Genomic DNA, 17,753 nt, shown 5'->3' with positions numbered 1-17,753 from the left:
AGATTCCAATTAGTGTGGATGATGCACTTGCAGAATATATCACGCTTTCCAAATCCACACCGATGTCACTTTTTGATAACATCTGCCCACAATGAGGGCATAAAGATGAAAATCCATAGCATCTGTTCACAATGTGGACATAAACAGCTATTCACTCCAAAGCTTACATGCAATAGCTGAGGTGGATGAGACCAACAGGGGAGCAATGGCGCCGTTCGGAAGCAAACGCAACGCGCAGGGCTGCAAGATAACATCTGTCGACAACGGCGGCACAGATATAAAACAAAGAAAAGATGCTCACTCTAACGCTTACATGCAATAGCTGAGGTGGCTGAAACCAACAGGCGAGCAGTGACGCCGTTCGAAAGATTACACAACACGCGAGGCTACGCAGCTCTTGTTGGGGGGAATGCTCCATTGACGTCATGACAACGCCTAGCGGTTGAGGCGTTAAAATCGACGGACGATTCTTCCCTTGAACGACCTTGGGCAGCCGGCTCGAAACAAGCTATTGTTTGTTATTCTTTACAAAGGCACTTTTGGAGGGCGTTGGACGAAAGTTGGTGTTGGCGTAGAGTTGTGTTGAGTGTGTTTGCGCCTGTGTGTTGCGTGTGTGGTGGCCTCAGTTTGGTGCGAAGGCAAGGCATTACATCAAAAAGCTGGTAAGTATGTTTAAGGGCATGCTTATAACTATCTCTTATCATTTTTGTGTTGGCGTAGAGTTGTGTTGAGTGTGTTTGCGCCTGTGTGTTGCGTGTGTGGTGGCCTCAGTTTGGTGCGAAGGCAAGGCATTAAATCAAAAAGCTGGTAAGTATGTTTAAGGGCATGCTTATAACTATCTCTTATCATTTTTGTGATGAGTTTTGTCACTAGATTTGCAGTTGGGCGTTGACAAATGGCGTGGCAAAGCAGCTTCAATTTGGTAAAGTTGTGAAAACTTCCTGTGTCTGATTCTTGCCAGTGCAGGGTTTTGGTGTTTGCAGATTCGGAAAGTATGCAGAGAATTAACATGTGGTGGCATGTTTGCAAATCCTGAAAGTATACAGAGATAAACATGTGGTGGCAATATCCTGATCCACTTATTTGAGAATGTATACAGATTAGAGAGGCTCAAGGAAATTTGCACCTTGTGCCTGGTTTGAAACCCACCATTGTGATGTTGAAAACAGCTCGTTAACCCTAGGAATTAATAAGTGGCTGATATTTTGTAACTTCTAGGCTTTCTGTGTATATTTTTCATAGCACAACTTATTCTATCACTTTAGCTTGTTATGCAAGCTGGCTGAAATGCCACTTGTTGCATAATCATGGTATCACTAAATATATATTTGGCTTCCTCCCAGTGCACACACAAAGTTAATAGGATAAGCCCAGTCACAACAGCAATACATGTGAGCCAGACTACAGACACACTAGTTCATCACCCAGGAACTGTTGTAGATCATTCCCTGGAGTTGTGGCTGATTCTAACCCATATGTGATTCATCACTTAACAAGTTTTGGAGGGGTTTCATGGATGCTGCCAAGCTAAAACTAGAAGCTCAGTATTTTTACAAGATATAGATGTTCTGTGTGTTTCTACAAAGGCACTCAAAAATGGCACACAGAACAGGATGGGCATACTAGGGTTTGTGTGTGTATCATTTGGAGGCAGGAAATGAATATCACTTCCCTCTTCAGCCTCCATTTTTATTGCTCTATTGTTCACCATTTCACTCTGCCTTGACTATGTCTCACATCTTCAACTTTTGTTGTCCACAATCTCCACAGATCCCCTCAGCTCCATTTAAGGGATTGAGGACTTTCATACTTGTAGCACTGATCTTGTATTGCTGATTGCAAGAAAACTTGCCATGCCAAGAGAAAAGGACACAGCACTAGTCTGGATCCCAGGCTATGTGGGACTGGATGGCAGCCAGTTGGCAAACCAGGCTGCCAAGTCTGCCATGCTGTTGACATCAGACAGTACATTACAAATTGCAGTAAATGAGATGTACATAAAAGTGAATGAGTATATGGCTGTGAAATGTCAGGCCAATTTGAGTGATGAGTGCCATTCAAACTAGCTGGAAGCTATTAAACACTGACCATTGGCCTCTGGGCATCATCACTTCCAAAATTATGAAGAGGCAACATTTACATGCCTATGCATTGGCATTATGAACATTACACATATATTTGGACGACACAGTGCTCATGAAGTTCCCTCATGTAGCAAGTACTGCGACGGGCGGTCATGTCTTGTTCGGCCGTCGAAAGCTGGGCGCAAATAACCAAGGCAGTTGGTGCATCCTTAAAACTCAAAGTCATTGAGTATTGAGAAGATGGTTCTATCTTCTAAGTACACAACTGTGTTTGGAGGGAAAGCAGAAGTAGGAACAGAAGTCCTTGGGAGGCCGCAAGTAATGGACATCAGTCGGAAAACATCATGGAATAGAACGGCATCAGGCACTGAAATTCATTGGAAATTTCGGGCTGCATGATATTGACTCGCCATGTTAGCAGCATAAGGCTCAGCAAGTAATGTAATCGAGCGCGGAATGGCCTCAGTAGCCGAGGCGCTCATAGCCCCCAAGCATCATCATGATCAAGACATGGGCAAAGGGCACTGCTGTCTCTATAATGTTATTTCCAGCACCAGCCTGGCATAGCTGACGGACAGCTGTTTCATGTTCCGATGCTGTGGCACCTTGCTCGTGGCCGTCAGATGGGGTAATTTGAGCCATCAAACAGACCCCCGCATCAGTTCATTGTCCGGTTCCCAGCCGTCATGAAGAACTAGCGCCAGGAGACATGAATGTCTCGCGGCGGCTCCGTCAGTATGCCGGGTCCGCCCCTGAGACTGTCCGGTATGGCTGAAGTACCGCTGTAGCAGCTGAGCATGCGCTGGAGACTGGCGTCGCCTGTATGGGCCCTGAGCGTAGTCGGCAGTGACGTGGGGTGAGAGCGTGCCAGGGGATCCGCCACGCCGCGGTATGCCCGCTGTCAGCCAGCGCGTGGCCGCGGTCTGGCGGCGGGTGCTGGCGATCGGGCCTGGCCGCATACAGCTGCCGCCGTTGCGCTGGCGGGTGCTGGTGCTCCCTATTTTGTCTATGCCCCTCCCCCCCCCCCTCCTCCCTCTTCCCACGCTCCCGATCGCAAAGGGACAGACTCCACTCGTAAGCGAACGGGCTTAAAGCCAGTGACTTGTGGCTAGTCCGTGGTAGCTGGCATGTGGGCGTTCCACTGAACAGGCCTCTAGTTCAGACAGCATGCCGCGAAACCATTTCCTGCGCAGAAACGGGGCAAGCCGTTATGTTTCAACCCAGAATATCCAGGGATGGTATTCCGCCGGGTTTTGCGAGTAGTTCGTTTACGTTACACACCCATACATCTGATAAACATCGTCACCGCTGAGCTTGAACGAAGTGTCGTAGTTTGTATTCTGCTCTCATCCGTTTCAAGGTTCTCTCACGATCGGTAACAACATATGGCACGTTATCCATTGACATTCCGTACTTTGTGCGAGCTGAAAGGTTATAAGGGTCATGGGAAAGTCCTCTCACGCATGGTATGCCACACAGCCAATACCCGATGCTGGTACTCATGCAGGGGTGCAGTTTCTAGTCAGTTGGGGAGCGGGTGGGGGCTGAAGCTCCCCGCCATGTTAGACCCTTTGTTATACTATTGATGCATACAATGCTTGAAGCCTCTGCTTCATATATGAGTCATGGTGTAACGACATTTAAAATAGAAAATACATTCAGGGAAGCCGTAGATGCTCTGCGCACATGTTTTGAGCTCCCAAATCGCCCGCATGATATCATATTAAGAGAGAGTTCCACTGAGCGCAGCATCTGAACATCGCCACACGCTGGTCTGCAGGCGTGACCCGTCTCGCGCCAGTCCCCAGCCTGCGTGACCCTCAAGCGCCGCTCACGGCCGGTCCTCAGAGGGCCTGCACGGGCTGCGTGCCGCAGCTGACGCGTTCAAGGCCGATTGGACCGGCATATTGAGTACATTGGTGGCCGGTCGATGCTGAAAGCCAGGTATCGATCGCCGGGTTCGAGCGTGGCTGCCGGCTTGCGAGAGCTGTCCGTCCGGGCGTCGGCAGAGCGGCGCGCCCGCCCGGCCGGCCGCGCCGCGCGCCGCCGCGGCACAGCCAGCCGCCCAGTCGGCCGCTCCGCACCGCCTCAGTCGGCGCTGTTGTTGCGCCCGGGCCACGGGCGGTGGGTCAGGGCCGGTGCGGTGAGGCGGTGACGAGCTCTGGTTGTTGCGCCGTTCGGGCGGCGCGTCCGCTGGGCAGGACGACCGGGCCGAGACGGCGCTCTCAGGTGGGTGGCCCGACCGGGCCGGGGTCGCTTAACTGCCGGAGGCCGGACTGCGGCGCCGTGGCGTCCAGCCTTACGTAGAGACGGCTCGGGGCTGCGGTGTGACGCTTAGTCGGGAATCCGTGGCTGGCCTGGCCGGTGATACTCGCCATTTCATTGCAGCCAGATCAACGTAATGTATTAGACGAGTTGAAGCCTGGACGCCTGAGGCTGACTTCGTCCTGTTAGCCGACGTGGCTTGTTTACGTAACCCTGTTGTTGCACCAACCAATTTCAGTTCGCCGTCAACGCATCTGATGCTTCGCTCGAGAAGGAGAGGGTTGCGGTATGGGGGGTGGGGGTAAACAGGGACCGGTGGCGTGCTGTCCGAAACAAACCGACAAACCCGCCTCTCTTGCCTGTGCCAGCGGTGGCGATTCTCTGGAACGAGAGCGCTTGGAACAAAGGTAGCGGACTGTTCGCATTCTCCGTCAAAATGTGAATTTCATCTTGTTCCGTTTTTTTGCTCCCTCCATGCCGCTCATGTTATTGCTCTGGGGGCGCTTACGGAATGACGCCCATCGCCTGCAGAATATACGAACGTCCTCGCGTGACCAAACAGGCAATAATTCAGGTGGCGAATGCAGCCGTTTTCACAGTGCTGTTGTCAATGTAGCCGGCTTGCAAGCTGGAACGGCTTTCGATCCGGCTTTGCATTTTGCCACGATGGCATGAGGAAGGAGATGGAGCGGATGATCTTTCGTTGCTTCGTTGGATAATGGCTCAGTGTTGTTTGTAATGTATAAGCGACGCACTCACTCAATTTCAAAGTTCATCAGCGACGTCAGTATTCGTGGCGTGTGATTGCAGAAAGACATTGAGATTCGCGTTGTTGCTAGCGTAAACGTGAAGGACGTGATGTTTGCAACGTTATGACGGGTGGACAACGTGTTTGACATTTATGTGGCATGAAGACGTCTGGGATGCGGCGTCTGCGCCGGTGATGTGTCAGTGTGGCCGTGTCAAATTTCCGTCTCAGTGTCGAATCCAGGCGACGAAACCGAGCTACGCACGTCTCGCAGTATCATGTCACGACACTCGTTCTTGCTTTGAGCCTCGCCAGTGCGCCTTCCCTGTGTGCTGGGCGATAATGCCAGTCGATGAGGAAGGTCCGGCTGTGTGTGCCAGTTGAGTCTTACGTCTTCAAAAGCGCTGGACCCGAACAGGGATTTGGTCTAGGCGCCATGAGATCATGATCCGCCGTAAAACCCTGCGAGAGACCTTTTCGCGGCGTGCGATGGTGCAACGCGGCCGCCGTGTTATCAGGTGGCTGTCGCTGTCCGGATAACGGCCGCACTGCTCCAGCCGTTTGCTTGTCGAAGTGGCGTCGTGTGCTCAGGTGTGCGGCCTAAGTGCCTGTTAAGGCCCCAATGGGGAGGGGGTCGCGTGACGTGGGGACACGAGGTTACTATGCTGCTGTCTCCCAGTTGCGTCAACTTCAGCCTTCAACCCGTTGCTGAAACGAAGCCATATCATTCTCAAAACCGCTGCAGTCTGCGATGTTCACCTGATCGCTACGGGGTTTTCCTGCCGAATGCGTGCACCAGGCGCGGTCGGTCCGAGTTTTTGGCGTTTTGGCCGGATTACAGTAGATCGCGATATCGCCCCGAGAGTGCTACTCACAACCGGTCTTAAACTCTGACCGCCTGTCATGGACCGCGCTGGCCGTCCGGGGCAGGGGCCCAACGCACGGAGGGGGGGGGGGGGGGAAGGGACGCGCCATCCGTCGCCGGCGCCCGGCGCGGCCCGGCCGCTCCGCCGGCCGACGGCCGCCAGAAGGCCGGCCTGCACGGCTGGATCTGATTAGGTCGACAGGCAGCGGCGCCCTGGCGCGACGAGAGGGGAGGGGCGCCGCTGCAGGCCCCGAGCGGGAGGCGGGGCTCGGGGCAGAGCTGGGAGTCCGGTGGAGTCTAGCGGAATCCAGCGGAGTCCGGCGCTGTATCGCGCTGCTGCCCACATCCGGTGTGCCGACCGCTTCCGTGTCTGTGTGATGAGCGAGTTTTGGAGCAGTGACTGTTTAGCCGGACGCTGCATTGCAGAGTGTGCCGTTTTTTTCTGTTGGGGCAGGGCAAGAAATGTTGATGATATCGCCTGTATGTAGCTAGACAGGGTTTAGGCTTTGCTTGGCTCTTATGATAGGCTAGAAGGGCTTTTAGATCCTGATGCTAGCGCGGTTGACATAGTTGATTTTTGATTCAGCTCGCGCGATTTGTTCTCGTGTGGCCCGTCGTGCCATAACGAAACTTCCCTGAGCGCAGATGAAAACCTACCTTAAGCAAGAACCTTGGGAAATTAGGATGCGTTGTTGGATAGATTTGCATACTTCTGTATGTTTGTCGCGTGGTTTGTGCAAGACGCCGCGAAAACCCAAGGCTGTTACAAAATTTCATGACCACTGTAGAGCAATGACCTTTACAGCTCGCCATGGTCATAAGAGAGGATGTTATGCCACGCATTCCAGCTGTGTTTGCAAACGCACTCTGGCTTTCTGAGGGTGATCCAAAGGAACAACGCGAGTCATAGGGCCTACTTAGGAGGAGAATATCTAAATAATTTGCCCAGCAACGCGCTATTCGATTTTTCTTTCCTCTCCGAGTGTTGAGTTGCATTTACTGATTATAAGGGGTTGAGCGGGCACATTTTTGGCCGTTTTAACGCCCTGGATAGCACCAAGCCTCATATGCGGTAAAATCTCCGCACGACCCCGAAAGAGCGAAGACTAAGCCCCAATCATCGTCGCAGAAATTGGTGCTGTTGGCGCGACGGCATCCTGGCTGCTCAGAATTCTGGGAGCGAAAATTATCATTTGGTCTGGTAAAGTATCGCCTTTGGGGCTCTACAAATATTCTGAGATGAAATTCGAAATACTGAGACGGAACGCACTGCATGTGTGTCAGAGCATCAGCACAAGTCAATTGCTATCGGTGGTGCTGGAGGCAGTTAGCTCCTCAGTCATTGGATATGTGTATATATATATATATATATATATATATATATATATATATATATATATATATATATATATGCATGTATATGTATGTACGTCAGGTGTAAAGTATATATGAAGTATTCACACCAATGATAATTTATTTTTCACCCCTTTAATTATTGGTTTGTGTTTCTTTTCATTACTTTCAACCGGCGTGCTTCATTTGTGACTTTCTTCCACGTCGTGTGATGTGGGTCAGCTGGAACAGTGCATGCGAAGAGCACACCTCCGAAATCATGAGGAGCCGGCATTTCCAGGTGGCGTTTCGGCCCGCCCGCGGGCGACGTCCAGCTTGGAGCCGGCATCGGGGACGTTCCCCGCAGCTGTGGGGCTCCCACCGCGTCCGCGGGCCGCGGGGCCGCCATCAGCGGTGCCCATAACGGCCATTGTGGCGCCGTTCGTGTTGTTACCTCGCCGGCCAAGGCCGGGCCGACCCGGTCACAACGTGGTGAGGCGCCGAGGCCGCCGAAGCGCAGTCGCGGGCATTGCGCTGGGCAGGGCTCCGGGGACCATGCATGACCAATGCATGGGAGATGATGCATTGTGCTGTGTGTGGCGCCGCTGGGCGACCTCAGGTGCGGACCACCGGTGGAATGACTCCCTGTGGTGATGTACGCAGACCTAGCCGAGTGTAACTCTGTCAGTGGACCTGCGGTGATGTACGCAGGTCTAGTCGGGTGGTAGTTCTGTGGGCGGACTTGCGGTGATGTACGCAGGCCTACTCGGGTGTAATTCTGTGGGCGGACCTGTGGTGATGTACGCAGGCATAGTCGGGTGTAGATCTGTGGGCGGACCTGTGGTGATGTACGCAGGTCCAGTCGGGTGTAGTTCTGTGGGCGGACCTGCGGTGATGTACGCAGGTCTAGTCGGGTGTAGTTCTGTGGGCGGACCTGCGGTGATGTACGCAGGTCTAGTCGGGTGTAGTTCTGTGGGCGGACCTGTGGTGATGTACGCAGGCCTAGTCGGGTGTAGCTCTGTGGGCGGACCTGTGGGGATGTGCGCAGGCCTAGTCGGGTGTAGCTCTGTGGGAAGGCCTGCGGTGATGTACGCAGGCCTAGCCGAGTGTAGTTCTGTCGGCCGGCCTGCGGTGATGCGTGGAGGCTTAGTCAAGCTTAGTTCTGCAGGGCGGACCCGCGGTTCTGGGACCTATCTTACGTCCCAAGGCTCCTACAAACTTGTGCAGCGATGGTGGCGCGGTGCGGACGGCGGGTCCCAAACGACCCATTTCAAATGTCATTTGGTAATAACCCTCGAAATGGGTGGCCGGGCGCTGTGACGGATGAGTCGTGTGTCGCTTGTGACAGACTAGGCCTGACTGGTGGTTTGGTCCGTCGCAGAAGTTCACACACCGCCAGCATGGGGAATATGATGGCCAAGGCGATGGAGGAGAACTTTGAGAAGAACAAGAAGTTCATGGTAGAAATGCAGGCAGCACAGGTGAGTGTTGGGCCCTGATGAAGTGTGTGGTGTGCTCCATGTTGCCGTTGGATAAGCTTGACCGAAAGTTTGTAATGGTGAAGCTTCGTGCGACGGGCACATCGGGATCAAGGAGACTCAATGTGCGCATTCATAGGTGGCAGGATAGAAACCCTGATCACGTCCACCACATGTAACCGACAAACTGTGTCTAACCGGCCTCGAATGGGGTGGCCGATCTCGGACAGTCCAGTCCACGCGTCACGAAGACCCGACATTGTCAGCATCTCAGGCCACACAGCCACGCGCCGTATGGGTGTTCTACCCCCGCTGGGGTGGGGAGGGCGGCTCTGCAGCTCGTCTAGCCTGTTACAGCCCCGTGTCGCGGCCACCCCGGGTCCGAGAGTGTAGCAGCGCGCAGGCCTGGGTGGCCTGACGGATGACTGACCTTGTTCCAGCTGGAGCGACAGATCCACATGCAGGACCAGATGCGGCTGCGGATGCACGCGACGCAGGTGGCGCGGGCCCGGGAGATGTTCTTCTGGTGGGCCGCCTTCTACGGCATCAGCCTGGCCGGAGCCATAGCCGCGTGAGTGAACTGGATCGTGCATCTGTCACTGGCCGGAGCCATAGCCGCGTGAGTGGACTGGGTCATGCATCTGTCACTGGCCGGAGCCATAGCCGCGTGAGTGGACTGGGTCATGCATCTGCTGCTGGCCGGAGCCATAGCCGCATGGTGAGTCTCCTCTCCCGTCCTGGTCAAGCTCCAGGGCACGGGACAGGGACGTCGCACGTCAGTAGTTACGTGGGCCCTTTTCCGTCTGACGGTCGTGTGGGTTGAAGTACGGGGCGTAAGTCGTTAGTGTAAACCTGTCATGTCCGGTATTTTCCTTCGGGGGTGTATGATCTTATTAGGCTTGACGACTGCTCGTCGTCTTCCACTGAGCCTTGTGATGTGTTTGATCCTATTGAATGTCATCAACGTTGGCATCTTATTCCAACCCACAGTGTGATGTGCACATTTGTGCTGGTCTTGTATCGTTTGGCATCTGTCGGGATCCCGCCTTTGCCAGATATGCGCGCTGTCCTGCATGTCCGGAGCATAGGTCTTTCCCGTCCTCAGATAATGGACTCCGCTTCCCCGACATAAGATATCTGTCCTTGTCTGTGGTGCGCTGCCTGCATGTCCGGAGCATAGCTTTGTCCCGTGTTCAGATAATGGACTCCGCTCCCCCCACATAAGTTATCTGTTCTTGTTTGTGGAGTGGGAACACGTTCAGGGCCTAGATCACGTGTGTTCTGTCTTTACGCTCAGGTACGGGTTTAATCTTTTTTGCTGCTCGTTTGGTTGAAAGTCAGCAGCGTTGTATTGGAAATCCTAGACAAACGTGCCAGGGTATCTTTCCAGGTTATTCATTTCAGATTATGCTTGGTTGATTTACGCGTTGCAGGCTTTAACGTTCACGTGTGCACGCATTGGGCCATTATGCGATCCCCAATTTAAGAGGGCAAGCTTAAGGTCCACCACCAACACTAAAACCATTCCATCGCCAGTCTTCAAACGCGTAGTCCTCGTGACGTGCATTTCGCACATCAATGCGGTAGACCTGTGCATGCGCTCTCAGCGGCCCGGACCCACGCTGGTGTTGTACGCGTGCCTGTGCGCTGACAGGGTGCGCAAGACGAAGAAGCGGACGCCGCTGCTGCCCTTCTTCCCGCTGACGTTTATCGTGGCCTACCAGGCCGACCTGGCGTACGGCACTAAACTGGGCCGCATCAGAGGTGAGGCGGTCCGGCTGCGGCGGCCGTGGGCGGGCGGGCTGGGGCTGATCGGGTGGGGAGGTGGGCGATACTGACTCACTCTGTTGGTACAGTCGCAGCATGTTGTCTTAATCCAGGCGAGGGTCCGGCGTGACGTTGCCGCTTCTGACGGCGGAGACACGGCCATCCAGCATGGCCGGTGCCGTCGCACTGGCGGGCACTCTGCCGTGAAGCTTGCCACGGGGGACGGAGTCACGCTTGGATGCAAATCGCTCCGAAGTTTATAGCCGAATAACTGAATGTTAGGCCGACGTCTCCGCCCGTGACTCGTGGAGGGGTGTGCGCCAGTTTGTTGTTGTGGTGGGTTCCTGGCAGCCCATTTCGTTTCAATTTACGAGCCAGCGGTTTGCCGGGAATCGACCGACTTCTGCGGCCCCGAGCGGCGGTAATGCCGACTGCTGTGGCGCCGAGCGGTGGTAATGCCGACTTCTGTGGCCCCGAGCGGCGGTAATGCCGACTGCTGTGGCCCCGAGCGGTGGCACTGCCGACCGCTGTGGCCCGGAGCGGCGGTAATACCGACTACTGTGGCCCCGAGCGGCGGTAATGCCGACTACTGTGGCCCCGAGCGGCGGTAATGCGGAGGCCGTGAGCTGATCCACGCCGCTGGTCCCCGACGGTGGCCACAGGTCGGCCCCTGCACCAATACGGTGGTGAACACGACACTGCCAGGCGTCGATGAGTGTCAGGTGAAAGTTGCCGAGGTTCCGTATTGTTATGTAACGTTGCAGGCTGGCTGTTTATTTGGAAGTATTGTGCCATGCCTTTGTGGTCGCCATGGTCGCAGCCATGTTGGGACCTGCTCCAGCACTGCCCCACCGCTTTTTCGTTGCCTGGTGTCGCTCTTGCCATTCGCAGAAGTCGCTACCTTTTTAATTACATTTTTATTTACCAGCGCGCGATCCACAAACATCGGCATGTTTTGCGGAGCTGCGGCGCGGACTCAGGGCCATTTTAGGCCATTGTTCGTAATGGGATATTTTCAAATGCTGAACTTTCTAGTTGTCCGAAGATTTTCTCAAACTCATGAAGGCGGTGTATTTTTACGGAAGGATTGAGGCGAGGTATTGTATTACGGAATGAATAACTGTTCGGACTATCGTCCTTGTCTAGTGGGTAAGTAAAGTGCGAAGTTCCGATCATTTAATTCTTTTTTTTGCAAGTTGACAAAGGTCGGAGAATTAACTGGCCGTTAACTAACGTTGTGTGTGTACGAAAAGACCAGACCAGGATGGTAGTCAACGAGAGCTATTTTATTCACGGTAAATGTGGTATATCGCAGAATGTTTACAGCATGAGGAAACAGCATCATTGGTGTAACCCCAGCGACAGTGAATTGCTTCGGTTTCAGTCGCATCATCTGCGTTGCCGGGAATGAATAGAAAATGATACATTTGGCCAGAAGTAGACAGGCGACCAGAATGATGCGACCGGCAGCTAAATACACCGCCACCACACACCGGTGGCATGTGATCGATGACTGGGCGCTGTCGAAGGTGCGAATGCTGACGTCATAACGTATCGCACCTGGCCATGGATAACCAACAGTCAGCCATGGATCGCTATTTAGCCATACACGTGCCGGCGATACGGCTCGGCTCTCCCGGAGCGTGGCGTGCAGGCCGGGTGTCGGCCCCCAGCCAGCGTGCCGCGTGCGCCAGCCGGTGGTCAGCGGTGTGGGGGGGAGACTGTTACGACACCCGCTGCTGCCCGCTGCCGCTCGAGGCCGCGCGCAGTACTGTGTGTTTTGGCGCCCGCCCGGGCTCGAGTGGGGCCGCTGGCCGGCGCCTGCCGCAGCTGATCTCAGCCACGGTGGCCCACCGGGTTATTCTGGCCGCATCATGTCTCACGTTTGTCCGCCGCCGTGCTTAAGACTGATTGTACGACGTCCACCACTTGTCCGCCGGGCTGACTGTGCTGGTGTGGTGAATGCTCTGAACACTGACCGCTGGCGGTTTAAGCGTTGAAGGAAAATTAATGATATCGTACGATAAATGACATCGTACGGTAAAAAAGCAATAGAGGGCTTCGGACCAGAAGGTCGCGACCGTTCTTGCTTACATCGCATGGAGCCAGGGGACCGCTTTTGGTCTGCGCTTGAGTTAGAACCGTGCCTCTGCATGCTCTCGGCGCGACCGTCTGGGAGGTAATGCGCCGGCGTCCCTATCAAGCCGCCCCGTGACCTGGCGGGGCTGCGCGCTGACCGGCGCCGCCTCGCCGTCCGCCGCAGCCGAGGCCGAGAGCATCATGGGCTGCGAGGAGGAGCTGCTGGAGCAGCCGTGCGGCGTCCCCACCGCCAACGTCATCGACGCCGCCCGTCAGCGCTACCTCGACGAGAAAAGGTACACCACCAAGGTGCACGACATGTACGCGTAGCGCGGCTGCCGGGGCGGCCGTCGCTGGACTGACGCTGCGTCCAGATCTGCCAGTCGCGCTTCGCGAGTTGACTGTGAGCCGCGCTCCGCGGGACAGGCCGGCCGAGGCACGCTTCGCGAGTCGTGTCGTGTGAGTCGTGCCCCGCAAGTGAAGCCGGCGAGTGGCGCGTCGTGGATGGTGTGAAGAGAGTCGTGGTTTACGCGTCCGCTGTTCGGTGACGTGATTGTTGACCCGTGCTCAGCGTTTGCGGTATGTCATGTTCGGTGTGAACGACACGAATGGTGCTCAGCTTTGACCTACAGTAGTCGGCTGAACGTGGACCGTAAGTGTAGTCATGTTTGGTGTGGACATTTAAGCCTTTTGTAGCTGTCCGCCCCATGTGTCACGCTCGCGATGCTGCCCTGAGCTCTGCGTTGTGCCTCATCCAGCACGGCTAGCTTTGAACTTCTGAGGGCGCCAGGCTTTGCGCTGTGTCCTGGGTATCTGGCACCAGGCTGCTTGCAGCGAGTAACGTCTTCCAACGCGGGGATCATCGGCTGTACTGGCCAGTGCCGTTCTGTTGACTCCCGTCTCGGCACTCAGTCTGAGCCGGCGCGCGTTTCGCCATCCGAGCGGGGCCGTATGGCCCGCCTGACCCCGTCTCTGTCCCGCCCCGCCGCCCGCGCGGGGTCTTATGGCCCGCCTGACCTCATCTCTGCCCCGCCCCGCCGCCCGCGCGGGGCCGTATGGCCCGCCTGACCCCGTCTCTGTCCCGCCCCCTCCCCATCTCGGTCGCCGCCCGAGCGGAGCCATATGCACGTCTGACCCCGCCTCTGCCCCGCCCCGTTGCCCGAGCGGGGCCGTATGACCCGCCTGACCCCGTCCCTGCCCCGCCCCGCCGCCCGAGCGGGGCCGTATGACCCGCCTGACCCCGTCTCCGCCCCGCCTCGCCGCTCGGTCGCCACACGAGCGGGGCCGTATGCACGTCTGACCCGTCTCTGCCCCTCCGCCGCCACTCGGCCGCCGCCTCAGATGGCACCTCGCTCCCGGCGCCTGGAGGCAGGCAAGGCGCGGCATGTAAGTGGGACGGCGGGCCGGCTGGTCAGTCGTGAGCGCGCGCCGGCCGCTGTTCGCGCCAGCTATTTCTGGCGGCCCGGGACAAAGATCGAACGGTGTGGTCGGGTCACGGCCGACGTCACCGGCGTCCTTCTCCGATTCACCCGTGTCGCGAGGCCGAGTCCGGTCGCATGGGGCCCGTCTGGTATGTTGGCGGCCGCCACAGGGCCATCCGGGCGGACGTGAGGCAGGTGCTGCCATCTTGCGTCAGCACCGTCCGCTTGTGGTCCGCCTGCGCACGCATGGTCGCTTGCCTGGAGCCGGCTCGCTGTTGTCCCCAGAGTGTTGTTTGGGTGGCGGGGTGCCCCGTCTGCGCGGCACACCGGCCTTGCCTGCCAGGCGGCGCCTTTGGGTGCAGCTGGCGGCGGACGGCGCCCTCCTGGTATCGGTCACCAGACAGGGAGTTACCTTGGTCGGGACCTTACCTCTCGTGAGCGCTTTCTTATCAGTTGAGCTGGGATGCGTGTTGGCTCTGACGGCTCCAGTCTAACCACATCTGGCGAAGAGCCTGGGTTCTGGCTGCGCCAGGTCTGCTGGCTATGTTGACTTTCGATAGATCTGTCTGGTCGTCCCAGGCAAGGACGCTAATTGTAGCGGCGGTGCAATAGGAGTGTGCGCCTGGCGCCAGAGGATCACAGCTGTTACACAGGTGCGTCGATGGCTGGTGACGCCGGAAATCATCTGTAGTGGTGGGGGCGTAATATAAGTGTTTTACTGACGCTGCTCCGTTGCTATGTACCTAATCAAACCCATGATGTAAATGGACTGTAGTCTAGCCTATGGTTGTTGTGGGCGGCGCTTGTTCCTGGAGTTCGCAGTCGTGTTTTGTAGCTTCCAATATATTTATATCGCTCGTTCCGTGGCTGTCGCATCGTGCGCTTTCCTCGAAGCACCGTCGCCCGCTTTCCCCGAAGCACTGTCGCCTGCTGTTGGCGGAGGGGCGCCGAGTGTGTGGCCCCCATGCATGGCCTGTCGGCGCCCGCGTCCCGGCCGGCGCGGCGCCTCGTCTGACGCTTCAGTGTCACAGCCTGCTGTACGGCGCCGGTCTGGCCGCGCGACACTGGCGCCGGTGTCGCACGCGGCCGCGCCGCACTGTCGCCCCACTGAGCCGCCGTCCGTCCGTCCGTCCGACCGTGAGTCCGACTGTAGTGTCGCTTCAGTGGGGCTTTTGTGGGGCGGATAGTTGGCACGCGCATGTCGGTCGTCCCCATGGCGTGGGTGGTCCCACTTTGTTTGTGTGTTGTACAGTTTCGGCGCATTTTTCTTTGGCTGGTTTGTTGGCATTGACGGAAGATGTGCGCGGGTTGGTGTGCGCACGACCGTTCCCGCTCATTTGTGGGAAAAATCCTGCTAACCAGGCACCTCAGCCCAGCTTGTCGTGCTCAGCCTCTGCTTGTATTGATTGCTTTACGTCGATGCATGAGACTTATCCCTGGACGCCATGTCTAACGTGGGCTTGCTGCTGTCCGGTTTCAGGAACAAGCCGAGGATGAGCGTACAGTAGGCGGCGAGACCGCGTGGCGCCGGCCGCTCTGAGGTGCATATCGTCTTCCTGCTGCTGTACAACGGAAGTGAACTACAACACTCCACGAACCAGTCATTATGCAGTGGTACGGAACCATCTCTGTCCCATGAAAGATGTCATGACCATGGAAATGGGAAACTCGAATGAATTTCACGTGTGAATATAATATGTGAAGATTTGCGATGGCTTAGAATTACTGCAGTGTGTCTACACTTTAATATCTTGTGAACCTGAACGGACAGAACTGTTGCCTGTCAGTGCATTAACTCTACAGCTATGCACTGTGCGTGTGTGTGTACCCCATCACAGCTGCTACCCCTGGGGAGGAAGACTGTCATGCTGCTTGACATGGCATGGGCGAGGTTTCACCTCTTCTGTTTGCTGAGAACGCTGCCATTAATGCCAGGAACTGCCTAGGTAGCTGGCATCGCAACTTTAACCTTCGGATCGGTTGGTTGCTAACCTCACCAGCCGTTGCCGTTAATGGGCCGTTGTGTTTGGGTCCGGACCCAGCCTGATGTTACACTTCGTTGTCCATGGCCACGCGGGGTGCATGGCCACTGGTCGGCCTCTTACTGCGTCTGTGTTGGCTGCAGCCCTAACTTCATCGCACTGCACGCGTGGATGAAGGATGGCGTTAAAGGTGGCTGGGCTGGCGTGATAGCGTGCGTGGTGGGGACAACTGTGACAGCAGCACTGAATCGTTAACTCGCGAACAAAAAGCGCTGGCTCCCGCATAATTTTGCGAGTCTCGAGTGTTGAATTAAACCATGCGTCGTTTTTGTGTTGTTGGTTGGACCGTTGTTAAGTATACTTTCGTTATAATGATACATTGCATCTGAATCACATGGTTGTTATCGTATGCGCCCGTATGTTGTGTATGGTGCACTTGACCCTCGCTGTCCGCTTGAGCGTTGGATGTTGGATGTGGATGTCGATCGGCGGATTGTTGGTGGATCGACAAGGCATACAACGGGAGCATGCTGCTGCTGGCGACTCATAGAGTGATACGTTCCTTAATCCATTCTTCAATGCAATGTTTGTATGGCATTGGGGCATTACGACGCCCTCAGCTGCTGAGGATGTATGGTGTCGCCTGCCCCTCACCGTGGCAGGAAGGGCGGACACCGCATCAATGCAATGTTTGCCGATTGTTCTGAAATGCTTGCACGTACGATTGAATGTGGGTCGCCGTAATTTCCGCGCATCCAGCAGGAACTAAAAATGTCAACTGGATGCGCTTGGCTCATGATCACATGGCTCACATTCGCACGACGACTTCGTTTTACCTGTGATACATCGATATTCCCCGATGAGATTAGCTAGCCTCTGTCTGATCCCCAGCACGGTGCTGCGGCTAAGTCACAGTGTAGCATATTTGAACTTTTGCTGATTGTGGTCGCTCATGTTCGGCGCTGGAGGCGCCGTGGGTGTCTGGTGCACCTTCAGCGTCTCGCGTGCGGACCGCCCTCTGCCTCTGTCGTGAGTGGCCGGCCTTTGATGTAACGTGGCCCGCTGCGGCGGTGTCCGGTACAATCCCTCGGTTGCTCGCGATGGTCTGTGGTTGTGAACTGCTGTTTTGTCCGACACCGCGCGCCGCCAGCTACTCTGCATACCGCACGGGTAGCCCCGACTCCCGGCCCGGAGATCCACTGCGTACTTGTCACGTGCCCCGGCCGCAGGCGTGCCCGCGCGTTGTTGTCGCCGGCACTAGCGGCCGTGGGTGGTCTGTGTGTGTCAATCTAGTCCCAGTGTTCAAGTTCCGAACGTCACGGGGGGTCCAACAGTGTTGTTGGTTTCCCGGCTGGCAGATCACGAGCCAAAGGCGCCAGTCTTCCGGCACCGGGCGCTTGCGTGATGTCGCGCATCCGAGGATGATCCGTGTATGGATATTCAGAAACCGTGTTTTTTACATTTTGATGGTGGAATCTTCTCATCAGTATAACGTTGACTCGTGACTGGTCTTTTGGCTCTACGTAGCACAGTGGGTACCATCAAAGTGAGCGTTGTCGAGTTCGGTCGCGATATATTGTTTAGCAGACGCCAGACGTGAGTGATACGTGTCGTGCCGTGCGTCCGCCTGGTGGTTTAGTACGTGTCCGGCCCGGTATGGCGGCGTCACGTTGGAGCATCATTTTAAATACAAATGGATCACGACGCATGGCTCCCACTCGTGGTCACGTCA

At 55.9% G+C, this 17,753-nt stretch overlaps 1 protein-coding gene across 4 annotated transcripts; it reads left to right on the top strand.

Annotated features, from left to right (window-relative positions):
* Positions 1-705: 705 nt before the first annotated feature.
* LOC119112260 (plasminogen receptor (KT)) lies at positions 706-17,526 on the top strand. 4 transcript variants are annotated; one of them, XM_037236367.1, is made up of 6 exons: positions 706-807; positions 8,676-8,775; positions 9,213-9,343; positions 10,427-10,536; positions 12,803-12,914; positions 15,520-17,526. In XM_037236367.1, exons 2-6 carry the CDS (start codon positions 8,695-8,697, stop codon positions 15,545-15,547), a joined length of 462 nt encoding a protein of 153 aa, XP_037092262.1. In that variant the 5' UTR covers positions 706-807; positions 8,676-8,694; the 3' UTR covers positions 15,548-17,526. The 4 variants fall into 4 exon arrangements, with proteins under 4 accessions (XP_037092262.1, XP_037092259.1, XP_037092261.1 ...); XM_037236364.1 differs by lacking the exon at positions 15,520-17,526 and adding an exon at positions 13,960-14,949; XM_037236365.1 differs by lacking the exons at positions 706-807; positions 15,520-17,526 and adding exons at positions 4,203-4,313; positions 13,960-14,951.
* Positions 17,527-17,753: the final 227 nt, after the last annotated feature.

The sequence above is a fragment of the Pollicipes pollicipes genome, unplaced genomic scaffold (assembly GCF_011947565.3).
Source record: "Pollicipes pollicipes isolate AB1234 unplaced genomic scaffold, Ppol_2.1 Scaffold_7261;HRSCAF=8764_pilon_pilon_pilon, whole genome shotgun sequence".
In the NCBI taxonomy this organism is placed as follows: Eukaryota; Metazoa; Arthropoda; class Thecostraca; order Pollicipedomorpha; family Pollicipedidae; genus Pollicipes; species Pollicipes pollicipes.
Note: the sequence above shows the minus strand (reverse complement) of the source record. Positions and strands in the feature narration are given on the sequence as shown.